The 27,220-nt window shown below is 40.0% G+C and overlaps 1 protein-coding gene across 1 annotated transcript in view; it reads left to right on the top strand.

Moving 5' to 3' along the window:
• Positions 1-8,025: 8,025 nt before the first annotated feature.
• PTPN12 (protein tyrosine phosphatase non-receptor type 12) overlaps positions 8,026-27,220 on the top strand; it is an 85,450-nt gene continuing 66,255 nt past the window's right edge. The window contains exon 1 of the mRNA XM_072858818.1: positions 8,026-8,300. Within this exon, the coding sequence (XP_072714919.1) occupies positions 8,202-8,300 (99 nt within the window). The 5' untranslated portion in view covers positions 8,026-8,201. The remainder of the gene's footprint in view (positions 8,301-27,220) is intronic.

The raw sequence follows: 27,220 nt of genomic DNA, 5'->3' as shown, positions 1-27,220 counted from the left end.
ATCTGATGGAGATGGTGAAGTAACAAAGGCTAAATGAATTGCCTTTTTTCTACGTTTTAATTAAGAACATGATATGCATCAAATCACAATATTTGGAACAGTACTGCAAATAGATTTCTGCAGAAGGGAAACTTCACCAATGGTTTGTGTATAATGTGTATTTCTCATCTCACCTAAATAATTCTGAAGAATTCCTCCTTTTCTGAAAGACTTTCCTTCTGAGATAGACATGGTCAGCAGTCAGAGAATTCATAAGGGACTGAGGACTGCAGGGGATCTCCCAGGTGAACGCCACACGATGGTCTTGAAGGCAATAGCATTAGATAATTCTCTTACAGAAAAACAGCCCATCCTTGTCACTCGGCAAAGGCTGCTTGAGAACTCCTTACTCTTCTCAGAGTAAGATGCCCAATCATTTCTAGATTTCACAGTCAGTATTTATTTATTCTTACAACAATGTTGTCTTTTAGCTTAAGTAGAACTTCTTTCCCTTGATTTTTTTAATCCCTTGATATATTTCTAGAGCAGTCATGTCCCTTTTCAACCTTCATCTCCAAGTCCTTATTATTCTCCAGAAAGAGAGACTTTCCATTCTCCTTTTCACGCTACTAGCCCCTCTGGATGTGACTGCAATCTCATTAGAGACATATTGATAAAGCAACACTAAAACTCATTTTATTTGACTTTTTTCTATCAGGTCTTGAAAAGTTCAAGTTGAAAAATGAGTTTACAGAGAGAATTGGCTTTCCTACCTCTATTCAACCTGTTTATTTTTAGCTGAGTATTACTGAATATGGAAGCAGTCCAGTTTACATCCTGGTTTGATTTCCTGTTTACATGAGCCAGTCTGGTGTCACCATCATATTTCTGGACCACTCTGGAAGCCTGTGTGCAGCCTTCCTTCCACCTCCGAGGAGAGCTGCCCTACACAATAGAACTATTGTTGTGCTCTCTGATAATGAAATACGAATATTGTTGAACACAGTATATGTTGGGTTTACGTCACTTTGTTAAATGTGCACAAAGTGTTATATGCTAGATATAAGAGCAAACCTCTCACTGAAATGTGGGAAAAAAGTCACATTAGAGAGTAAAGTCAGAACTGTACCCTTATTTGTTTGAAGTTAATATGAAAATAGACCTGGTCGCATATAGGGTGGCCCCCTATAGTACAATTTTCATGGGCTTGAGGGGGAGGGGTGTCTTTAGTTTTCTTTTATTTTTCCCCATCTGGTTTTGTTTCCCAAACTATAAAGCTCACTATTTCCCTTAAGAGACTATTAAAAATATTTTTTTGAATCTACAAAATAGTCGAGGATCTGAACTGGCCATTATGACTACTAAAGGTCATAACAGCAGGCATTTTGCAGGAGGAACTCCTAGGGAGCTCAGTTTCACCAGCATATCTAATGCATTAGTAGCAGCAGTCTCAGTCCTTGTTATTATTATTTTACTAGGATTTTCAGAATAAAATAGAATAGTATGTGCGTCCAGAGAATGCTAATGCCAGGTAAAAGAGCAGTGTGTAATGATTTTGGCTCAGATTTTGTCTAATCATTTTTAGTTTTGTTTTCAGTAAAAACGGGTTTTGGAGAAGTGGAAATATTTTAATTTGTATTGATTAATATAAAACTAGAGACAAACATTAGCCTGAGGTTTGTTTAAGGATAATACAAATATTGCTACACTAATGGATAAGAACCTTGAAATAGAACTGATAACAAACAGATTAATTCTTTTGTTCTTGAGGCTGATACACAAAAACTAAACACGATAAATGATGCGAAGCTCATTCAGTTTTTACACATCTTTCGGACTCATTGATGCAAGATTTTAGTACTAAGATTTTTTTTTTAAAGGGATACTGCAAACTTAATTTTTGTTCAATTACCTGTTTTCAAAATAAAATTTTGAATGAGTGCCTCCCATTAGAAAATCCAGATTCTTCCCTTGCATCTTTTAAACATGCTGATTTTTTCAATGATGCTTTTTCTGATACTTGCAGGCAAAGATGTGAGAGCACAAATACTGAACATGCCCTGTGCACAGGCTTACCTTCTGCTGCTGGTATTTCCATTTCAGATGTGCTGCAGCTGTGCCTGGGGAATACCCTCGACGAAGCTTTGTCACAAGGAGGCAAATGAGGTTCCCCCAGAGCAGCCCACCATAGTGCTGCAGCTGGCTGCTGGCCGGCAGCAAACCAGACCTGTGTCACGCTGTGTCAAATGTACGGCATAGTCACAAGACAGAAATATTGCCCCTTTAGAAATCGTACGTCCAATTTTAATAAGGTCAAAAGATATAGATGGAAAATGGCTCCTGATTTTCCTGATCTTATGTCCAATGGTGCAAAGTAGGTATCCTACCGATATCCTCATTCCTACATTCGAGTGACACGTATAAATAACAGTTATCAGGCCTCTCAGTGATTAACAATGAACTATTGAAAAGTAGCTATTGAAAGGGCACACAGCAATTTATTTGCAGCCCACATGCTATTTAGTTTAATACTGTTAAAATCTTGCAGAAAAATATTAACTGTATTCTGAAAAAAATATTTTTTTTTACATTCACAAAAACAGTCAACAGAGTGTATCTTTAATTATATGAAAAATTTTAAAAGTTGAGCAGAAAATTTTTAAGTCTGGACAGTATTTCACAGCTGTTTTCTTTTTAGAACTGGTCGTGGTAGAGGATTATGTTGATCATCATAATGCACACACTTACTTTAGTTTCAGTTGCATGTTAGCAATACCTAAAAACCACTTTAAACCTGAATGCTGCTACAGTAAGTACAGCAGCAAGAACAAAGTTTCTTCTATGTATAGAAACTGTGTGCGTATGGGGGGGTGTGTGTATGTTACAGTTCGAGTGGAATCCAAATTATGCACTGATTATGAAACTCAGTAATTATGCTCTAAAATATTCATTAACTGTATAAGAAATGTCACATTTAAAGTGTTTTAGCAATATTGTGCAATGAATCGCAGAAGAGCCAAAGTAAAGCTGGTGAGTAAATAAATAAAAACTAAGCAAGCCAGGTAAAACTAAGTTGTCAGAGTAGTATTTTCAGTGGTAATTATAGAAGAGGAGTCTGTCATTGCCTAACTGAAGGTAATAGAGGCAAATGTCAAGAAAACCAGCAGTCACATGGCACTTAATTAGTACGAATGGAACATATTATACAGACACTGATCAGGTCTTTATGACTCATTTAAAATGAGATTAGTTTCAGGTTTAAATCAGAAATTCAATTTATTTGTTGTATACAAAGGATACAATGCATCTTCCTCAGATTTATTGTCCACAATGTCCTTTGTGTTCAAACTGGGTATTCTGAGAATCCATGAAGATTCCTGATTGTTAGTTTTTTACTTATAATCTAAGTGCTTAAATTGTAACTGAGGATCTGCCAGAAAACCCAATGTGATTATTCTTATCCTCTTCAGAAACAAAAGTGACTAAATACCAAAATGTTTTGAGGGTCAGAGTATAGAAAAAGTACTTGATGGCGATATTCCTAAATGTTTCATTTAGCTATTTTCAACCAGCATGAAACATTTTGACATTTGTGGAAAGACACACTGCATTTCAGTTTGTCAGATCAAAGACAAGTGTTTCATTTGGACTTAGTTTTTATGTGTACCCTTGAGCTGTTCAACAGCTTCCTGACATTTATACTCCATGGTCCAGTTCTTTCATGTGCTGGGTCCCTATCCCAAGTTGTACTGTCGTGAATGGTAAAGACATTTCTGCATCTGTAAGTATAACAGTGCATTGTTTTTGTCAGAAAGCAGAAAAACTTTGGCAAAATTGTTTCCTGTGGAAAATGTAACTTTTACAGAAACAGCATTTTCCATTGAAACACCACATTTTTAGAAAACTTCCAACCAACTGCACTTAAAATGTATTTCAGGACTGTTATTTTAAAATCTATGAATGCTAAGATCTATTTTTTATCCTAAATGATCTACATTACAAAATCTTTTCAGAGTCTCAGTATAGATAAAATTAATTGGGGTTTCATGTACAGGATATATTGATCATAATTTAATTATAATTATAGTAATACATTAATAATTACACACCACTGTAACGAATATGTTACTCCAAATTGGAGGTTAAAATCTAAGAGATTGTAGATTATTGCAAAGGGGAGGAGAAACTGGTGACAAAGTGAGCTGTCATTGTAACGTAGTCACACCAAATTACAAGGAACGCGCAAAGTCTTGTTTTGCTGGACAAAGGAGGAATCAAACTATAGGAGATGATGCCCTTAGTCAGAGCTGTAGGGTTCTTTCAGCCTCCCCTCCCGCCCCAGTTCTTTGATTTCTTTCTAGAACACAGTTTTGGGTAGATATGCACTGGATTTTGAACATGGCTCCAAGCCACACAGACACTGCAGCCAAACAGCTTTGAGGTGTGCCTGTGCTCCATCTCGGTCTTCAGGGAAACCTCTGAAGCTTGGTAAACTAGGAGATTCGGTACTCTCACCCATTGACTGGACATAAGCATGGTATGCATGCCAGGAAACACATTTACCAGTTAACACATGCTTACCTTGTGGGAACATGGCAAGCCACCTTTGAACAGAAAAAACTGGCTGTCTTCCTTCCCTGCAGTGGCTGGAGTAGTGCATGGCAAGGCAGAATGAGATTAATAGCACAGAAGCTGCAGGTGATCTACTTGCTTCTCTCCAAGGACCATACTTGTATGGATTGTTAAGACACAACCACAATTTTCTTCTACAGATTTTGGTTGCAACTTCCTGTTCTATCTACAGGGTGAGTAATTTGCCCTGCATCTCTCTCTCTTTTTCCGTCTCTCTCCTACAGCTACACAAATACACACTCATGCACACGTGCTAGATTGGTCAGATGTCTGGGTTTAACCCAGACAGTTTGAGTTTCAGATCAAAAGTCTCCGTTAAAGCACTGCTTTTGCTGCTGAAAGTTTAGGTTTCTGTGTTCACAGCACAGAGATGAGACAGCCTCATGCAATATTTGCAGGGCTGAGGGAGATAAAGCTGGTGCTATTGGGTTTATGCTCAGGGCTGTCTGGCAGCTCTCACAGGTATGCCTGCATATGCAAACAATGCTAAGCAAAGTTCTCCACCCAGCTATTTCTAATTTCTTTGTTTCATATATGCCTTTGTTTTGGCTGGTGACACACGTCTATTTTGGGGGGCTTTTTTTTTCTTCTGAGATTGTACATCCTTCTTATCAGTTAACCCAAATGAAAGGTCACTGTTACACTTGCTAGTCTACAACAGTTTATTACAACGCAGAGATAGATTATGAACCAGGGTAGACCGGTAAGTGGGTCCTTTCAATGTGAGGCAATAATGACATGAGATCCAAATGCAATAAATCATCATCTTTCCTTCTCTCCTAATCAAGTCCTCTGTAACTCTACTGTGTGAATAAATGAGCGGAGTGAAGAAGACCATACCACGTTCGAGACTTCATCAACTGGTTGCTTAGTCCCAAGTATCACTTTCCTAAATTTACATGCCATCGGGCACTGGGAGCAGGTTTGCTGGGGCATCTGCTGACCAAACTAAGCAACCTTCCTGAAGCAGACGGAAATCAAGCAAGGTGGCATGAAAAGATCATATGACGATCCAAGTCACAGCTATCCCTGGTGATCTCTGTGCCCTTTCTATCTATCTATCTATCTATCTATCTATCTATCTATCTGTCTGTCTGTCTTGTTTCTGTATTTCCTTTTAACGCTGCTTTTTGGTGGGGGAGAAAGAGGAGGCTTGGAGAAGGAAGAGAGGGATTAAAGCAAGAAAAGCATCTTTGTGGCTCTTCAGGGCTGACTGATTAGCTTACTTTTGGAGGCTTGTGCGAAGGACACGGAGAGGAGACTGAGCTCTGACAGCTGACGTGCTTGTGTGGGGTGCTCAGGCTTCAACATTCGTGTGCAGTGGGAGTTTTTCAAGCCTCACTACGTCAGCACAGAAGAACTGATGCCCTTTCCCAGTTCCTTGATGTGTCCTTATGTCTGCTGGCTCCATGAACATCAACTGCTAAAAAAATAACCCTTTAAAAGAGGCTGAAGTGTGCAGCAAATCATGTGAGAACGCTAACCCTCTCAATTTTCCAACCTTCCGCTCTGCCAGAGATGACTGCTTCTGTAGCAGTTGCAGGAGAAGGAAATGCCTGGCCATGCACCAGCAGCTGCAGGTCAGGTTCCTAGGTCGTAGCTCAAAACTTGCCTTCACTAGGAAGATGATGAGCTGATGGGCATTGAATTGGGCTGAGGGTGGTAACTTGCCATTTTGCTAATTCTGGTATAGAGGTGGAAATCTTTGGCAGTCATCGAAAACAGTAATATCTTACGCCAACACAGGAAGACCAAGCTTTTATGTAGGTTTGTTTCAGTAGCAAAGCCAGCTTAATTGAATGAACTGAGAAGAAAACCCACAGTTTTTCTATGGGCTTATATTGCAGCTGAATCAGTTCCCTGAGCTGGTTCGATGTATTGTCCAACAAGCAGTGCAACTGGAGGCACAATATACTACACAGTGGGTGGGAAAGAGTAGTAGATAATGGGCAATTTGGTAGGAGTGCCTTAACCAGGTTATCCTTCTCAGCACGGACCTTTATCATTAGTCTGTGCAACAAAGTTTTATTGGATCAACTCCATCAATGAAGGCTGTCTAGTTCTTCACCAATAAAATTATACTTTAAAAGACTTTACTTAGTATATTTATTATGCTATAAGGCTATACATACACATACCTTGAAAATTATTTTGCTTTGCTGAAGCAGAAGTTATAAATGTAATCGGGACACCAAACATCAAGATGTTTTAATGGTTAACTTTTTCACATAAAAGAAAGGCAGAAATAGCACTCTCTTTATCTTGCTGGCTCGTCACATTTTGATATTGCCGAAACATCCATCAGGTAAGAAAGAAATTTTAAAATATTTTCTAGTAGGAAGGCCCGAGGTGCCTGAAGACACCCCTACTGCCCTACTGAGCCGGGAGACACCCTCTTCCTGTCAGGACGGGTTGAACCAGCCCTGCACCGGGCTCCTGCAGTGTCGCTTACTGCCACCGAAAACCGACCCGCAGACCCTTACAGACACCGACGGGAAGCACTTCCGCGTCTCATCTTCGTGTGCGGACATTTTTATTAATTATATATATATATATGTACACACACGCGGGTAGCAGTTGCCGGACAGGAGTCCGCGGCCGGCCTGCCACCTGCCCCCGCCCGCCCGCCGACCCGGCCCGCCATCTTCCCACCGCCCGGTGTTTACCACAGCGGCGCCGCCCGCCGCCCTGCCCTGCGGGGAGCCCTTCGCCCCGCCTCGGTCACCGCCACTGCAGGGACCCCCCGGGCACTGTCCACGGCGTCGGGCTTCCCCCCCGAGGAGGGAACCCCTTTTCTTCCGGACGTTTCAGTGGGACGCTTCGTGAGGAGGCGACAATCCCCAGTCCCGCAGCCCTCCCCCGCTCGGGGCCGCCGAGCGCGGGGGACGCAGCGCTGGGGCGACTACAGGTCCCGGCATGCCGCAGCACCGGCCGCTGCCTCCCGGCCCCGGAGCTCTAGGCACCCACCGCCGCCCTATTGTACTCCAGCCAGAGGAAACCGCACTTCGCTCCGCTCAGCCTCCCCTCCCCCCCGCCTTCCAAGTGGTCCCTTCCAGAGCTCCATTCGGCGGCTTGCGGAAGGTCCCATCCGTGGGAAACGGGAGGGGCTGGCAGAGCGGGGCGAGGCAAAGAGCGCAACGAAGTTCTCCCTCGAGGCTGGGCTAGCCGGTGATTAGCGTGCGCCGTCACCAGTAGGACGAGGCGGCCGTCAGAGAAGCCAATGGGCGGGCAGCGGGGGCGGGCCGGTTCACGAGGAGGGGCGGGCGTAGGAAACGCCGGAGGAGCAGGAGCCGCGCCTGCGCGGGGGGAGGAGGTGGGGACTTTGTCGTGTCCCTGTGTCGGCGGCGGCGTCCAGGGAGGGTCGGGTGGAGGGAGGGGAGGATGGAGCGGGCGGCCGAGCGGCCGTGAGCGGGGTGGGGAGCCGCGCCGCGCCAGCAGGCCGCGGGGCAGGCCCGGGGGGTGCGAGAGGAGAGGCGAGGCAGGGAAGGCAGCCGGGTGACGGGCTCGTGCGGCGGAGGGGGCTTGAGGCGGAGAGCGGGCGGGCGGCCGGGGCTGGGGCTCCCGCTCCGCAGGGCGGCCGGCGGGGCAGGATGAGCCAGGAGGAGATCCTGAGGAAATTCATTAAGCGAGTCCAGGCCATGAAGGACACGGACCACAATGGGGAGGACAACTTCGCCAGCGACTTCATGGTGAGGGGCGGCGGCGCGGCGGGGGGGGCGGGCAGGGCTCCTGCCTCCCCTCGGGGCGGGGGTGTGTTCCCGTCGGGGGCCGAGGTGCTGGGCTGCCCTCGCAGCCCCTTCCTCATGCCCCTGCAAGCAAGGGAGCGTCGGGGGAAGCATCGTTTCCCTGTGAGTGACCTGCTATTGTGTAGCCCCGGAGCTCGGCCGGCTCCCCCGTGCCCCCCACCACTTTTTGAGCTCGGCGAGGTGGGGGGAGGTGAGCGCCTTAATTTACCCTTCTTCCTGCCCCCACCCCCCCGGGAAGGTTTGTCACCTCAGCCCCCTGCCCCGGCCCTTCTGTCCTCCCGATGAGATGGTAGGTGGTCGGCTGTTGCAAAATTAAACGGGAGCCTCCCCCCCCCCCCCCCCCCCTTCCTTCCCTGAGCAGATAAAGGGGACAGAGGCGGCTCGGGGAGGGCTGTTAGCGCTTCCTCTCCCTTACAGCCCCTTTTCTCGCCGGGTTGCCATCTATAATGTCATCTGGGGATAATCAGGCACTCTTTCCCTCCTTTCCCCCTTTATCTGCCCCTGTAGCCGCCTGTTTGAGATTTCTCTTCTTTCTGAGGGGATGTGTTAAATGTACTGAATAGTCCTTGGAGGAATATTCGTCTTCCCTTCCCTAACATCTCCCTTCGCTCCCCATCCCCCATCGCAGCCGTGCCTGTATCCCTCGTCCTTTCTTCCTTCCAGATCAGTTCATCGTCAGGCTTTGGTTAACGTGTGTGCTCGGGGGAAGAATTTATTGGGAAATTAGCTCTTTTCCTGGTTTATTTTAGCTGTTTAATCGGGCTGTTAAAATGTTTGAGGGGATTTATCTTTTGAATAGACGGTCTGAGCTGTGAACAATAATTTTGATTGGGCAGATGTCGCTGGCACTTTTCAGTATTGTTTAAACACTTAATATGAAAATACAGTTTGACCACAGAAGAGCTGAAGATGAGTGGGTTAGCGACCTCTGTATGCATGTGTCTTTGTAGCTTGTTTTATTATCTGGTGCTATTTGGGATTAAAACCACATCGTTAGCCCTTTAAGCTGTCAGTCTTTGCTAGTGGTCTGGGAACAAAAAAAAAAAATCTCAATGTAAATGTCGCATCAGGGATTGTCTGAAATGTGGGGAGGAGGCTGCGGATATTGCGCAAGGCGGAGGGGCGTTGGGAGTGCTGGCAGGTCCAGGGGTGGAAGAGGAAGTGGAGTGGACTTTGGGAAGTAACGAGTTCATCCAGGGTGGGGTGGGAGCCCGTGGGAAATCGGCCACGCTCTTTGGGCAGGATTTTGCGAATACTGAAAGTATGCTGCCGAAACATCTGAGCGTGTGGGAAAGGAAGAGAGAAATGTGTAAAATGAAGAACGACGTTGGAGCGATAGGACACTTCGAAATCCGTTTTGCGGAATAGAGCATCTTTGCATGAGAATTTAAAGGTTAAATGCTTGACAGAACTGTTTCATTAAGTGATAGTTTTAGTAATATAATTGCTATTAAACACAAATTGACATCTTGTCTTCTACTGATGAGTCTGTCTTGTTCACGTAAACTTTACAGAAAGAGTCGCCTAGACTAGTGGAAAATGTGGGATTTTTTTTAATAGCCTTTATGTTAAATACTTTATACTAGATCTCCTAACCCAGTTCTACCATTTCATATCTGATAAATAGCTTAATGTTTTAGCTTTGTTATAGTCGAATGGTATACAATAGTTTTGTCATCCGTTCCTCTAAGTAGTAGCACCTCTGTACCAAAAAATAGCTTTTGTTTCAATTTCTCTATTTGACAGTGTGTTGTTTCTGTTGCTTTCAACTGTATAGTCAGTAAGCTTTCCCATTGCTTTCATAGAGCAACAAGGAAACAGAATGCTGCTAAAAAATGGGAAAGTAGGATTGTAGGAATCATTTGGCAAGGCACTTCAGGAGAAAGACGTATTAACCTGAAACAGTGTTAAACGCTTTGGAAAGAATTGCATTCAGAATTTCTTTTGTCCTCTTAACGCTTTCTATTTCAAACTTTCATGTTTGATTTTTGCATAATAAATTATAGGAAAACCAGGAAACTAGGATGCTGATCTTTGGCCTTAATATTCCCATTAGTCTCAATATTCACCTCTGTGTACTAAAGCAGGTATAGATTAGTATGGCGACAAGAATAATAATTACTGATTTATTTATTTTTTTCACTGTGAACATGTTGGGGTATTTTGTTGGTTTTTTGAGTGTGTGTTTTGGTGTGGTGTTGTTTTTTTTAACAGAGCCATGCTTAGATGCTCATAAAATGATTGAAAAGGGAGAAGAAAAGAGAGGTGAAGGGGGTAAAAAGTTTCAATATTCTGTTTTCTTTAAGATGTAGTAGATTGTTCGGGGGGAGGAGGGAGGAAGTTGTATTTTCTCATTTAAGTGCAGGACGTACTGTTGCTGCTAAGCAGTGGCAAATTTGTGGAATAGGAATTGCTGTTACTCATCGCTTCATTTCCAAGTGAAAATGGAATCTAAAAATAGGAATGGAATAGTGGGTGAATGCAATTGAAAACAGTTCTTTATTTTCACATCTTTATTGCCTTTGAATGTGTTGAGTAATAGGCTTACAGAATTATATTTAGGCCTAAGTAAATGAACTAAAAGTACTTGATAGATAGGTGCCAGGGAGTGCTGGAAGAAAGGGTAGAGAAGCTAGCGTTATGTGCAGGTAGACTGATTAGTCTGGCTGAATGTTATTGGAAGTCCATAGTGCAGGTGACTAAGACTGCTATTTAATAATGCTATTGATATGCCTGAAAACATGTTCCACTTGGAAAGTGGAAAGTGATTTTTTTAATTTTTTTTCCCTTGCTTACAAGATAAATTGTGTAATCTGGGCACCAATAGCAAGTTTGTTACTGGAAATCAAATGTATTTAATTAGTTTGCACTAGAAAGTAAGCAGGATTTACTAGTAGATCACTTCAGTACTATTGGTGTGCACAATTAGGTTTAAATGAAGTGGATAGTTTGAAAACAGTATAGGCTTGCCAGTGTGTTTTGCCAGTAAGCATGTACCTTTGCAATATAGGGGCAAGTGGGCTTTTTCCTAAAATAATGTAAGTTAGGGTTTTACTAGTATGGTTACAATACATCCAAGAGTATACTTTTTCCTTGTTTTCTGCTGTCATTGCTATTTGGGCAAAAGGAAGTAAGTATATATTGTTTCCTCTTGGTGTTTCATGTTATATGAATACAACCAGCCTGGCCTAGATTCTGATTTTCTATAATGAACATGTCTTGCATCAAACAAGGATTGGAAGTCAAAGCTCCATTTGGAGGTAAAAAAACCATTTTTTCTAGATTCTAGATTTTAGAAAGACCTCAATAAATATTTTTCACTGATTTTCATTTAATTGATCCACAACTAACACATTTTTGTTTTCTTATGCAATAGGCTCGACAAAAGCATTCTGATACTCTCATTTCTATAGCTTGTCTGATGCAGATTGCTGTTGTTATAGAAGAACTGAAATATGAATGGTGTAAAGCTTTACCTTAAAAAGTCAGATGTTATGTTTCAAATGTTTTGTGGTATATGACAATCTTGCTTAACCTTTTGGGTTATATCTCTGGCTAATCTTTTGTCATGGAACACAGAGAATGGCTGAATGTCTGTGGTTTTTGCAGTGGGTACTGTGTAGGAGACCCTCAGCTGTTGTTTGAAGGTAGTGGTGTCAAAATGATTCCGTCTTAGATTATGAGTCTAAATAATACTGATTTTTAACAACTTTGCAAGGAGTTACTAGGTACCTACATCTGGTCTCAGATCTTTTTATAGCTTTCATTCAAGAGGACACTGGTAGCTAACTCAAATATTCAGTTGTTTGTATCTGTGTTCTGTTCAATGCATCTAAGCTGAAACTCTTAGGTTTGGAGATAGTAAAGAACTCGGTGTGCTGTTTTCTAAAGGATTAAAGGGAGTTTGAGTGGGTCATTGATTTGAAACAGGTAAAAAGGTAGTTTCTGTGCTTTTAACCTCATGATGGTTTTATTTTTGAAATTTTTATTTTTAAGTACTTCTTCCTCATTGTTCTGTGAAAATCCTGTTTAAAAAAGGGGGAGGTGGAATGTGCTTGACTTCCCAGGATAAAAGCTGATCATATGCAATGCTATGCTAGATGTTCTAAAACTTACCTTCCCTGGTTTTGGTTTGGTGTTTTTTTTGTTTGTTGGTTTGGGTTTTCTTTGTTTGTTTTGTTTTTTTTTTTTTTTTAGGAAAGTGCATCTTTTCTAAAATGCCTAAGACTACTAAAAATGAGTTAGCAATCTAGACTCTTGTAAATCACTGATCAAGACTACTAAGATACATAGTGAAAGTCCATGTGCTAATGGCAATTATGACATTGATTTTGTTCTAATTCCTGTACATGCTGAAATAGCATTAAAGATATCACAAATACTATATTCAACCATAGCCATAGCACTTGGGAAGCACCCTTCTTAAAAGCTTGTCTGTGTATCAATGTGCATTTGTATAAACCTTTCTGGTTCAAATACCATTAATGCACCTCTTGAGTATCTGAAGGTATTTTTCAAATTTATAAGGCAAGCATATAATCTGGAAACTTAGAGAAGAAAGATAAGTGTATTATATCTCTCTGCACTGTTATTTTTAAGTTAAAAAAAAACTGTAGACATTTTTGGAAATTGTTTTCTAGTATTTACTTAATGAGTTTAATGCTTGTAGCACACAGTTTGAAGCATGAACTCTCAACTTGTGCTTTATCATATACATTATAAAATATGTGCTGTCTTTTCAAGAGATTTTTATCTGTTAAGGCTAAACTAGGAAGAATGCTTTGGTAGAATTGACTAGATGGTAAACTGTTTCTTGAAACTTCAAGAAAAAGATTTAATTGATGTAAATATAGGTTTGCATGAAATTCTTGTAAATTGGGGACTTTGGAATGAACATCAACGGTTCTGAGCACTTCCCTTCCCTTAAGTGTGATAGAAAGAGTGATTGCCTTGGAGAAAATGACCTGTAAGTATGTTGTACAGCTGATCTGTTATAAGAAGCTCTGCTCTTACAGATGTATTAATTGGTCATAGACAACTATCACTTTAGATATGCTTTGAGCCTTATTATAATTTCAGAGTAAAAAAGGGTCTGTTACTACTCGTCTTCCATATTATGCTTTAATTCGAGCATTAATGTATTTTTGAAGTCCTATTTCCATTAACTGTGTTTCAGCTAGATGCTGTTAATTTGATTGGGGACACACACACCAACAGATTACTTCATTGTGAGCAGTGACAGTCATCCAGGCCATTCATAAAGCTTCATTTACATAGACTACATCTGGTTGGAGCAATATGACTGAACAGTTATTTCAGTAACCCTTAACTTCAGAAGCTTCTGAAATTTTATGAAATACTGTTCTTTAAATGTTCTACAAAAATACAGCTTTCTGTGAACAACCATTTGGTTTAAATATTCAGCTTTTTTGTCCCCTTCTGAAGAAATGAGTGCTGTTCCTGTTGTTTCAAAGATGCCATTCTGAATTTTCATAGGGGCAGCTGAATACAGCCACAAAGCTGCTATAGTGACCCTGGGGTATAAGAACTTGCAAACTCTGCCTAAAATTGCAGTAGTTCTTTGAGGCAAATGAAACTAAAATAAGTCAGTTAGTCAACACTCTGGGTTGTGTCAAATAGCTTGTGTGGTAGTAGGTTCTGTTTGCTCAGTCTCTGAAGACAGCAGCGTGTAAGCCTACTGTTCTTACGGAGTAAAGGGTTGTGTACTGATTTTGCTGAATATTATAGAATTGTTCCAGAGGAGCAAATGGTAATCTTGACCTTGCCCCTCGTGGCATACTACATGCACTCCAAATAGTTTAAATAGCATGTCAAATACATGCTTTGCTTTTATTCTGGTCTCAATCCTACAGTGCCTTTTGCTGTATATAGTTCTACACATATACAGATAGATAAGTATACATATATATATATATGATAGATACCTATATATAAATGTCTCGTGACCATAGTTCATCAACCCTAGACCCTAATCTATAGTTCTGTAGATCTGTGTACATGCAGAGATACATGCATATATATATATATACGTATATTTCTGGATGTATGTCTATATACTGCTCTGCATGTGTGACTGATGGCTATAGTAAGAATTTATTGTTTTGGAGTGTACGTAATTTACCTTAAAACTGCAATAGGTTGAGGGTATTTTTCCTTGATATTATTACAGCTAAATATAAGTTACGAGCTCTGCAAGCAGGGAAAGGTTAATCTGAATATCTGCTTATCTAATGTGTATACATTTTTTTATTAGTAAGTGCAACAAAAGTCTGAGGCTTTTTAAATTCATCTTAAAGCCATTAATTTGTAAGAAACAAATCCTGTTTGATTTTCTTCACTGTTACTATTTAAGATGTGTGAATTTTGTGTTGTGTACTGCTGCAGTTGTACTGTGATATGCTTAGTACATAGGAAATTTTGGCATAGAGAAAATAGTAATGCACTTGTTAGTGTTGGGAAAAGACAAAAGTGTAGTAATACCTTGAGTACACACTTGTAGAACTGAAATCAGAAGCTAGATGACGTTTTTCTTGGTCTTATAAAGCAGCTCTCATTTAGGGAGAGGCATCAGTGTTAAAGGTCAGATATGGAACTGAGTAAAGCATAAGTTAATTGCGTAGAGCAGAAGCTCTTTGTGCCATTAGGAATTGCGGTGTTTGCATCCTGGTATTTGCATCCTGGTGTTTTCCTTGGGCTGTTGTACTCCACAATTGCTACAGTTATGCCATTGCAGGCTCGGATAACTCAGCTGTGTATATTTGCCCTAAATGAAGCATCGATATGCATTTCTATTCCTGTTAACTAGCATGTGAATGTTGCAAAGAGATTAAACTCTTTTTTTTTCCACATGAAGCGGGAAAACAAACCTTGCCAATATAAACTTAACTCAGTAATTATTTGTTCAAATTTGAACAGTCAGAATGTGTTCATGGAAGGAGAGCACGCTGGTACAGCTGTTGAGTTTTTGATCCAGAACCGGGAGCCCCAGAGAGTGGCTGTATTGTAAGAGTAGTGTCTTGAGTCCCTCTACATCTTTGAGAAACAAAACTGTGTTCAGACCCAATACTGCTGAGACAGTACACGTACAAAGCTAATAGCTTTACTAGGGAAGCTGAGAGTGCAACAGCAAGGTAAGGAAAGAGTTGTAAGAGGAGAAGAGCACAGTGAAGTCCGTCAGACTTTAGGACCATCGTTCTGGGTTGAGAACTGTTGTTTTAAAGTACCTTTGAATACTGATGTCAGGAGTTTGCAGTCACTATGTGGTGTGCATAGGTAAGTTACAGCTTGTATCTCTGAGGGCCTTGTTCTAGCTACCCTTTTGCCATCAGCTTTAGAATGAAAAAAATCGTACACAGCTAAAAGGATGAAGTAGAGAAATAAATTTCCTAAAAGGTACCAGATAAATAGAGGTATAAATGGATGACCTACTTTGGTTGACCTAATTTTTCCTCCTATCTATCCTCCCACAAGCTGATACTTTTAATTTCTTTAAAAGGTAATTTTATTGGTGGTAGTCAATTTGTGGGAAGACCTAAAGGCACTATTGCTTTAATGGAAGTGTCTTTTGAAAGAAAAGCCTAGAAGAATTGAATTATCAGCTGTAAAAAGTAGCAAGCTGATGTAGCCAGTTACTTCAATGGGGGAAAATACTTAGCTGAGGACTGAAGCTATGAATGATGTTGCCTTGTGGGCTAGATGTGTCGCTAGGAACAAAAGCAAATAAAAATGTTTCATTCATTCAGATTTCTAGAAGGAAGCATCAGTAACTCTGAAGGAAATCCTACCATGATGCTTCTGACAGTTAATTTTTTTCATTTATTCTACTTCTGAGCTCCCTTAGTCCAGTAAAAAGAATTGAATTGCCTAGTGTTATGAATGTGCCAAGGGCAACTACATTAGTACACTGCAAGTTGTAAGAGCTGTATGGATCGGTTGGCTTGTTCAATTTTTAATTTGCTATGATTTGGAGAAATCCTAACACAGTTGTTAAGTGTTCATAAGCGTATCCATATAATTTAGGTTCCTTTCTCTTGGGCGGAAGGGCTATACTTTTTTTTTAATATGTTGGAGAGCAGGCCTTTATTCTTAAACATTATTGAAATATATGAGTTTTAGTGTACGAACTTAGCTGTGGGTTTTGGTGTCTAAAGTCATGGGTTGGAAAGCATCAGTCTCTAAGGGGAACTTAACTTAGTTAAAACCATATTGCTTTAAAGAACATAGGCACTACTTTAATCTTTTTTATCTAGTTATAATATTGAACTTGTCAATTTAAAAAAAACTTTTTATGTTAACTTCCTTCTTATGTAGTCTTGTAAGTTGTAGCTGGTTTTGTTTTGTTTTTCTAGGGTCAGAGTACAGTGGTGTCTTGAACAATTTTGCATCGTGCTGCATTTGTCTGTCTTGCTGTCTTGTCATTCTTGCTGCCTCATGTGGATGACATCTGCATTTTGTTTTTCATCTGAAAACACACACATGTTTTGTACTCTGATCACAGGAAGAACAATTTCTACGTGGATCACTGAGATTGAGAGCAGTTCTTACTTTGGTTCTGGAGAGGTAGATGACCATCTTTCAGCTGTGCAGCTGGGCTACAGTGGGAACAAGGGGCCAAGACTTTTTCTTCTGGACAGATAATAAAGGACAATCAATGGGAGGCTGAAAAGGATGTGGTACATGAGTGGCATTGTCTCATCTTACTGCTTTTAATGAGGTTGGGCAGTTAGCACCTCTGCTATCGTTGCTATCTTTCATGTCTGCTATAGGGTCAATATCATGGATGAGAAATCCAGTTCTTGTGCTGAGCTGGATGTCTGCAGCTGTTTAGACAAGGTTCTAGTTCATGCAGGTTTAGCTGGACTTCAGAGGCTGGTAGGCATGATTCCCAGCTACTCAAGACATTTGAGAGTTTCAGGGGGCTGTTGGTCTAGAATTTTCATATTGTTTTCCATAGTTTGATTATTTTTTTAATAGAAGTTGTCTTTCATTTATGTTAATATGGCATGATTCCTCTGATAGTTCTTGGAGGACAGCTATCTTTGAACAACTGGGTTTCTAATTTAAAGGATGCTATATGGGTTTCCTGTCTTTAAGTGTTCAAGGGACTTGTCAGTGTAGATTGTGCATCAGAAATGACTGATTGCCGTGGGAACTGCACAGCTCTTAAGAAGCCTGAGTGGTGTTCCACTCTGTCCTAAATGTTTCACTTCTTATTTGACTGTGTTTGACTCTCTAATGCATAAAACCCTGTGGTGGAACGGTGTCTTTTCTCCCCCCCCCCGGCCCCCCTCAAGGCACTTAGTGTTCTGGTAGCATATATGGTGCTTGAGTATAGCTTCCTACTTAGATTTTGTCACTGGATTAGTTGTCCAGTATTTGTGTGGTCTTACTGCACAAAACTGAGAAATTAATTAACATAAAAAGCAGGACAAAGAAAAACAAGTGATACAAATACTGCACTGCACTTAGACTGTGGATAGGTTGGGTTTTTAAGTTGATGACTAGCTGCTGTTTGAGTGAGTAAAATTGATCATGGGGACGCCTCAGTGGTAAATGTATTATGTCCTTCATTTTTGCACTGCATAGCTTTTTTTTCTTTTACTGCTTTTCCACATGTAGAAAACAAGTCTTAAATCTTCCTTTATTTTCTGCTTGAATCTTTGCCTTCCTGCATAGGAAGCAGGATTACAACTGGAAGCTATGCTCTCATTATTAGTTACTCCCTCATGTATATTGTGATAATTTTAGCAAATAGGTAATTGTTAATTGAAATGAATACAGTTGTCCAGTAGGAGTACTCAAGGGAATAATTTAGCTCAAAATAAAGCTAGAAAATTAAACACTATTCTGGAGGGAAGGGCATATGTAGGTTAGTTTAACTGCTTCAAAAACCTAAGAATTCCCGCAGAAATGAATTAATTATAAATTGCCTATAGGGCAGCACCTCTATTGCACAAACTGTTAAAGGAAGGAAATAATGTCTTAGATATTGTGAGTCTCCCTAGATAGCTCTAAGTGTTTGACAGTTTCTTCTAAGACTTCAATTTTTAGTAGTATAGGTGGTTACACAAAGCCACATTGATTTTTATTATGACCAAATTAAAATGTAAAACTAATTTTAACTCATTTCCTGTGAGGTTGCATAAACGTAACTGTGTTTAAATGTTAATGGACATATAGGGAGCTATATGTAAATGTTAATGGAGAAAAATGACTATGATTTTAGGCAGGTGGAAGGATTTTGGAAAGTACTTCAGGCACGCACTGGAATTTATTTTAGTAATGAAATGCATTGTTTTATAGGTACTTTATTTTTCTGTTATTTCTACTTTATGAAGAGTAGGCTCAGAAGGGAGAAATGTAGCTTATGTTCTTTCCTTTAACAGCTTTTTGCTATAAAACTGAAACACAGGAGCTTTGCACTTAAAGCTTTGGACACGAGTCTGTTTTTCAAACTGAATGTTCTGACGTAAGTTGTCATTAAGCTGGATGTTAAGCCATATAGTCACTGACAAATCAATCGCAACCTTTTATATTTTCCTTATAAGCAGAAGAACTTTTCCAAAGGCTATTCCATAGAACTGCTGTGGGAATTGCCCTGATATTTTGTAGTAACATTGCTCCAGTTGCTGCTTCAACTGGTGCCAGATATTTTCTTACTATTTTGATTAAGATTATGAAATTTGAGCTTTCATTTCTTTTATTTGTTTTTTGTTACAGTGAAAATGCAGCCTGCAAGTTGTTTAGGATGTCAACTTCCTATTTTTCTTGTTCTGAAAAGAACAGGTAGAAACTTGAATACATGAAACTGTGGCAGAGAGAAGCCTAGTTGTATTTCTTACAAATTACAGAAATCTGTAGCCTGTTAATAAATGATTTAAATTGAGAGACCAATAACACTGAAAAAATGTGTGTATCCTGAAGTCAGCAAGCTGTTGCCATAAATCCATGTATAAACTGTGATTTCCTATAGGGAAACAATATTTACTGCTAAAATGCTAGCTAATCCTGTAACTAATTCTAATATGGAATAGCCAGAATGAGAGCTTACATTTGGTAATTTATACGTTATTAAACACTATAGCATTTTTGGTGCAAAGCTATAGCAACGTATCTTTCTGGCACAACACTTCAAAAAGCATTAGTGCTGTTTAAATTGGTGATTGTGTGAAAATGAAGCCAGCAGCCTGTTTGTACAGTCTTACAGCATACATAATAGCCTTCCCTTCCTGTATTCATAGAAAAAATATTCCGTGTCTGGTAAAGTAAGGCAATATGATCATCCAATTAAGAAAGTATGTGCATATAAAAACCTCAGTGATGATATTTTTAGCTCTTATGGATGAAGATAACTTCCAGACATATTAAGTGTACATCAGGATGTGTTTAGAAGTGGGAAAAGTAGCAATGAAGTGAAAAGGGAATGCAGTGCAGGGATATAATTAAGTAGGTAACTGATTTACTTCTAGAGAGGCAGTACCTTTGAACTAAACATGTCCATGATTTTAGTCAGGTAAAGGACCTTGTATGACATGTCAGGGAGTCACTGGAATTTGCTTTAGTAAATAAATGCAAAAATGAGTTCCTTCTATTCTTGCATTTAAGTGCCATGTCCTTTAGATTTTCATTGTATTGCTCACCACTTTAAAACCTCCAGAACTTGATCCTGAAGTCAGGAGTTTCCTGAATCATGTACTGATGGTGTATGTTTTCAGGTGTTGTTCCTTGCAAACTGTTCCAAGACAAGTGATAACAACACAGTAGACAATATTTACTTATAAGATTTGTATGATTTTTTTTCCTTTCCCTGTTAACAGATTCTTGCTAGTGTGGTATTGGAATTTAGTGTTGACTGGCAACAACTGAGAACATCAAATATTCTGTCTGTAGGAATGTAGCTTACCAATTTTATATGCTTGAACTGAAGATTTGTTTGGATAGTGATCACAACTTTCTCTCTCCTGTGGTAGGTCAGCTTAATGAGTATATGATTGTCATATTGTGTGGAAAGTTAAGTATATAGAACCTTTTAATTTATAAACTGGGCTTAAGAAAACTTCCAGAAAACAGTTGGGGAACTTTGCTTAGGCAAGGTGTATTGTGAATTTTAAGGGTATCTCAAATGCCATGGAGGAAGGATTTTTGCAGAAGAAAAGATAGAAGAAATGCTTGTTTGTGTGGGCTTCCTTTTGCATTCATACTGCTGTCTTTTGATTTGTCTTTAGCTTGTTGGATCTACCTTCTGGACATTGTATGAAGAAGATACCCTTTAGGAATTCTGCATTTATGTCAGCTAGTAGTTGAATCATCCCTGCAAAGTGTGTAGTTTTCCACTGGGCATAGTACTTCTGTCAGATCTTATGCAAATTGCAACATGTATTTTTGGATTTAACACACAAACTCTGATCTATCTTGGATATTTTATTTTCATTTTGCTTTTCTCTCATTATGGTTGTTTATTTTTTTTTCCCTTCCCTTCCCTTCCCTTCCCTTCCCTTCCCTTCCCTTCCCTTCCCTTCCCTTCCCTTCCCTTCCCTTCCCTTCCCTTCCCTTCCCTTCCCTTCCCTTCCCTTCCCTTCCCTTCCCTTCCCTTCCCTTCCCTTCCCTTCCCTTCCCTTCCCTTCCCTTCCCTTCCCTTCCCTTCCCTTCCCTTCCCTTCCCTTCCCTTCCCTTCCCTTCCCTTCCCTTCCTTCCCTTCCCTTCCCTTCCCTTCCCTTCCCTTCCCTTCCCTTCCCTTCCCTTCCCTTCCCTTCCCTTCCCTTCCCTTCCCTTCCCTTCCCTTCCCTTCCTTCCCTTCCCTTCCCTTCCCTTCCCTTCCCTTCCCTTCCCTTCCCTTCCCTTCCTTCCCTTCCCTTCCCTTCCTTCCCTTCCCTTCCCTTCCCTTCCCTTCCCTTCCCTTCCCTTCCCTTCCCTTCCCTTCCCTTCCCTTCCCTTCCCTTCCCTTCCCTTCCCTCCTGTGCTGCTTGTACCTTATCCCTCTACCGCTAGAATGATTTCCTTATTTTTTTAAACCATCAGTTGTTACTGTTTTTGGAAGACAGAGGCCATTGCATGATGACTGGAAAACCACGTGAATAAGTTAAATATCTGTCTTCAACTTTGTCTTTACCTTGCTTTTAGACTGGAAGCTCTTTAGAACCAGCATTAGCTTTATGCAGGTTGTTGTGGATTTAATGAACTGAAAGCAAATGATTGTCTGTAGTGTAGTCTGGTACCCTTTTAAGCTGTGCAAGCATTGATTGATTGATCAATTGTTGGATTATAAGAAGAGATAAGGTATATGGGTGGATTTTTTGTTGGGTTTTTTATTGTTTTGTTTTAATTCAATGGTCAAAGTACAACTGGCTGGTCTATTTGAGTCTGGTTTTAAATTCAGAACAGAGTAGCTTAGCCACACATTTTATTGGCTTTCTTATCCTCTTAAAGAGAAAGTTAAGTTTGCAAATGCTACCTAGCTCTGATAATCAACATTTTTTTTAATAAGTAAAAATCTTAGAAGTGTGTTAGCTCTGGACAATGGGGCAAGAAGCCTGGGAAGCAGGACAGTGAGGCTTAACCAGACTGGTTAAAAACAACTGCAGGGATTGAAAGGGTTTCTCCAAAGCTGTTTTGAATGTAACAGGCTGTTTTCTCTGCGTGTCTGAAAGTTGGACTTTTTTGATTCTCTTTGGAAATGGTCTTTGTAAGAATCATCATGCAGACTGTTCCTTATGAATTTTCATGTTATGGTTTGTTCACTTCACCAGGAGTAATATTCCAGGGTTTGTACTGGACCAGGTAGTACTGCTTATGTACGTATGGATCCCTTCCCTCAAAAGAGGAACTGTAGTATTGAACTATTGTCTAAGCTTGGTTATTACAGAGGTTCCTGGAGACCGAAGCCTAATTTGAGTATCTTGAAATAAATGTTGAGTCCTGACAGCTACAAGGGATGCAGTCAATATTCAGAGAGAATAGCAGTGCAGCTTGCATTGGGGTCATGATGCAATCTTCTAGTAAGTAGTGTGTACTTGAGTGTTCTCACATAATGTACTATTCACCATAGTGCATCTATAAGAAGCAGTTGCGTCCTGGTAAGACATTGTGATACTTCACTGCTCTTGTGAATTAATTCACTTTGGCTGTAGAGTATGTATTTCTGTATTTTACATTTTAAAGGCAGGATTTAGCAATCCTGTATGTCTCATCCTATTACTTGTCATGCAGTTACTGTCTCTTTAGAAAAAACGTGTATTCCTGTCTGGGCTTATTAGCATTAATAGCTGTTCTGGTTACCCAGTGGAATACTGATGCACGATGCTAGCAACTGGGAATGAGAAGAAGGTAGTCTTTAAGGGAAGGCACAATGCAAAGATTAAAGAGGGAATTGCTTTAGAAAAATGCTACTGTTTCTTAAAGTCAGACTGCAGCAGACATTGGGGTTGAGGTTAAACTTAACTGATGCGTTGAAAACAAATTGAGGTCTTTTGAAGCTATTGATTTTGTTTGGAATGCTGCCTCTTCGATCAAGGGAAAATGAGATTGAGAAACTTGGTTTGTCCTACTTAAAGTGTGCTTAAATAGTTCTCCTTTTAGTAAGTGTGGAGAGTTCTGATATTTGGAAAGGGTCACTGTTTCTTCCTGATCCAAACTGCATGCAATATCTAGCCTATTTTCTAGCTAGAAATACTGCAATAGGCAGTCTTCCACATCTGTAGGAATTTAGAAGTTGTTTTTTTTCTGACTGAAGGCGTATCTGTTTCCACACTGAAAAGCAAGTCACATAGTTTTCATGGCTGTAAGCAGCAGTACGGCCTGTTCCTTTTAAGTTGTTCAGTGCTATGTAGCCGCACTTTCCTGGTTGTTCTGTTTTTTTCTTGCATAAAAAAGAAACCCACACTTTGCTTGCTTTTAGTATTTCCTATCTTACTTTGTAAAATTTTAGATTCCATTCTTTCTTATTTAGCCTTTCCCAAGAGTGGCTTTGATAGATCTGAGGAAGTAACTTTGGTAATGCAACTTTTCTCATTTGCTGCATTTCATCTACTTATTTTGTCATTCTGAAGAGCTGTGACTAGCGGTTTCACAAACTTACATTTCCATTATCTAAAAATGTAATTAAGTGTCGATTCCCAATTTTAGATCTGTAAGTTCAATACTCAGTAAAATGCTATGAAGTGTAGTTTTTTCTTGAGGGGGGTAAAAAACCGTCTTGATGGAGGAGGAAGCAGTGAAGAGCAAAAGTTAGGAGGAAGCTGTTCAAAAACAGGAGTTTCTTTGTGGAGATTACATTGCATTTTGGTGAGCTAAAACAGGAAGGTGTTCGTAGCTTATTTGTGTGCAGGTTAGCAGCCCGCTGTGCTCTGAGTAATGTATGTTGAGCAATATACTGAGTTGAAAGAAACAGTGAAAATGTGGAAGAAGTTCTGCTTGTACCAGGAACTGTCACCAGTATTTTACAGTCAAACAAGGCCTGACTCCGGTCTCTGCAGGCAGTGGGTTTTGTGATGCTAATCCACCTGCTGCCTCTCTGATGTGTCCACAGTTGGAGTGTCTCACTGAGTCACCTTGTTCATTCTGTGGCTTTGCTGAAATGGTTTCCGGTTTTCCAGAATTAGACTGTGAATTTGACCACAACTGTAGTATTTTCTCAGAATTTTTCTAAATGTATCTGTAAATGGAGAAAGGAGGAATACTTCATTTAGTATTGGGCAACTTTACTGTTCATAGATGTGCAAGTGTGGGCTGCAGCCAGTGTCAGTAGCAAGTTGCTATAAAGACAGTGTTTGGTCAGATATGAGGAAGGAATGGCAATAAAGGAGATTAGTGGCTTACAGAATAAAGTTAAAAGAAACAGAACTGGAATAAAAGGAATAAGAGGCGGAAAACTGTTAAACTTGGTGCAGCGGTTAAGTGATTGATATGTAAAATCTCAATATATACATAGCTGTTGTCATTTATGTTAACTATTGCCTCCAGTACAGTAAAAACAGTCCAGCTAACCTTCGTCTGTAGGGGTGGGTATGAATCTCTGTCCTGGTGATAGTTCATTGTACCAGAAGTTGAACAGTCTTGCATTGATGAAGAAGCATGGCTCATACCAAACTTTAAAAAGACCAAAAATAATACAAGTAGGAGATCCCTCTGTCCATATCTTATAATCCTGTAGGTCATCAGAAACTGTCCTTGCCTATATTCCATTTGTTAGCTTCCGTAACATATGATGGAAAGAAGCAGATGAATAGCAGTTTATGCACTTACGGTTATAGCTGGAGGGAAACTTTTGAAATCTGAAGTATGCCATGGAGTCGTATCCAAAGCAGTTACTTGCCTTTCCCTAAAAGATGGAACGGCCTAGAATCTACTTTTGCTGTTTTATCATATTTCTGCTGATTTCTTAAAATAAGAAACCTGTGATTTCCATCAATCCCACTAATCCATTAGTATTTGTAACTTACAGGGGTTTGATGGTATCTGAATATTTAAGTACATAATTAATTATTAAATCATAATTAAGAAACCATTAAGGAAGTACTGCTTTGTAAAGGCTACTTGTATGCTGAGGCATTGGGCTTGTTAGTTGAACACAGTAAATTAGTCGAATATTAATAATTCTAATTGTGGTGTTTGGGACAAAGGAATAATATGAATGAGATCATCTTATGCTTCCCAGAAAGGGTCTCAAAATGTTATAAACATTTTTAGGTTTTTTTAAAGTGGTGTTAAAATTAGAATCTACCACACATGGTACAATAGGTGCATTCATAACTGGGGAGAAAGATGAGTAGATGAATCTACAGACCAGTTATGTTAGTGCTGAGTACACCTGTATTTGACCAACCAATAGACTCATCATGGTGGAGGAAGATACGGTGTAAATAAGACTTATAGGAAATGTTGCCAGAGTTGGAATTTGGCCAGCATGGTCCCCTTATTGCCTTTGTTGCTGTTAAAGGACCACTTGTTCATTAAAATTATCAAAAGAATTACCTTGGAAAGAGATGGACCAGCAAGCACAGTATTCCTGTAGCGCATATATGCATGTACGAAGAAAAACTGAGACTTGCTCAGGCAAATAGGAGCTGGGTAGAAGAAAGACAGACCCTTAAAAATAACTTGGTTATAGAACAATGAACAGTTAAAGTGATCATAACTACAACTGTGGCATTTGGGACAAAGCATTAACATGAATGAGATTCTATTACACTGCCTGGAAAGAATAAAAAATAATCTGCTGTACATGATGCAATAGGTATATTGTTAACTGGGGAGGAAGATGAGTTGATAAATTTTAGGATCATATGATACTACATGGTTTCTTCAGAATATAAAAAAATGCTGTAATGTGTCAAATCAAATGTACGCCTAGTCTAATACTTTATTCTGACTGGTGGTTACTGAGAGAAAGAATGTAAGAAATGAGAGCCATCATCCTAGTTTCTCTCTATAGCAGATTCTGAGTAGAAGCTCCCAGACTTTGTACATGGGAGCAGCAGGTTGGCAATCACAGGACACCAGGACCCATCACTGCTGTATTGGCAGCCAGGGTAGCAGCAGGTACTGCTACCTGGCATGTTTAAACAGGCCCTGTGCTGCTTGCAAATGTTTTACCTTTTTTTTTTTAGCTCTGTATAATTTCCTTTCATTCAACTTCCTCTTTTTTTTTTTAACGTTCCTATTTCTAAAGGAAAAAGTTGTGGTGAATTTTTTTTTAGCCTTTTCCTGTCTGGCAAGGATACCAGAGACAAATATGCTGTAACTATAAGTGGTTCTTCTGGAGCTGTGTCTTTAGCCAGGTCCTGTGCTTGCTCAAATCTGCTTCAAGGTGGTTTTTCTTGCTGGGGGATCAAGAGAGAGAGTTCTCTGGCAAATTGATCCGATATCTTCAAAAAGAAAGAAATCTGTACTTTGTCCCCCATCTGAAATTCTTAGTTTCTTATTTATCAACTTCATAACCTTCCCGATTTCTTCCACAAGAACCTCCACGTTTCTTGTGCATGCTGCCACTACTGTGATAGCTTCCTTGATAGTCTAGGTCTTATACAATCCTGGGTGCATTAAAATATGTTGTAGAAACTTAGCTTGATTTTTCTCACCTTCCTCTTGTTTGTCTGCTTTTGTAATGCATGATGCTGCTTCCCCTCTGGCATGCACTTGCCCGTCAGTACTCCATAATTTGTAGGGTGGCATTAATTTCCTAGTATGTGGTCCTGCTGTCAAGTTTAAGATTCCTTTTATATCGGTATTCTCCTTTTAGACCCACATTTAGACAGCCCTGAAGTGGTCAGGCAGTTGGACTAGATGATTGTTGTAGGTCCTTTCCAACTGAAATATTCTATTTTAAATTTATAGTTTATCTTAATATCTAGATTTCATGCAGGCGAATAGAAGCACCTACTCTTTCTTTCTGCAACAAGCACTTAATGTGCCTGAACTTTGACTTCTGCTCTGTCCTTTATTTAGGGTGTGGTGTTTTCATGCCAATCACAGAGGATTCCACACTGTGCTATAATAATTTATTCTATTTCTTCTGAGTCTAAGCCTCTTTAGACCTGATTGAATTTTGTTAGAGGTAGAGCCCATTCTTGTGTTTAGTTATTTTTTTGGTCCAAAAGTAGTGGTTTGTGTGTTGGGGTATTTTAGGAAATAGGAAACAGAATACCTTTATCTTGCAGCCTTTTTATCACTGATTTTCAGTGTGCCTTAGTATCTATTTACCAATGTGCTGTACTTTTAACCAGTAATGCATGAAACAGCTCGTGGCCTTTAGCCTCTTACCTTACTGGCTAAACTTTGTGTTGAGGACTATATTTAAGTTCTGTGTCTGGTATCCACAAATGTTACTGTTGCTGGCTGCTTCTGTT

The sequence above is a fragment of the Ciconia boyciana genome, chromosome 1, assembly GCF_034638445.1.
Source record: "Ciconia boyciana chromosome 1, ASM3463844v1, whole genome shotgun sequence".
Taxonomy (NCBI): Eukaryota; Metazoa; Chordata; class Aves; order Ciconiiformes; family Ciconiidae; genus Ciconia; species Ciconia boyciana.
This window is presented reverse-complemented; position numbering and strand designations above follow the sequence as displayed.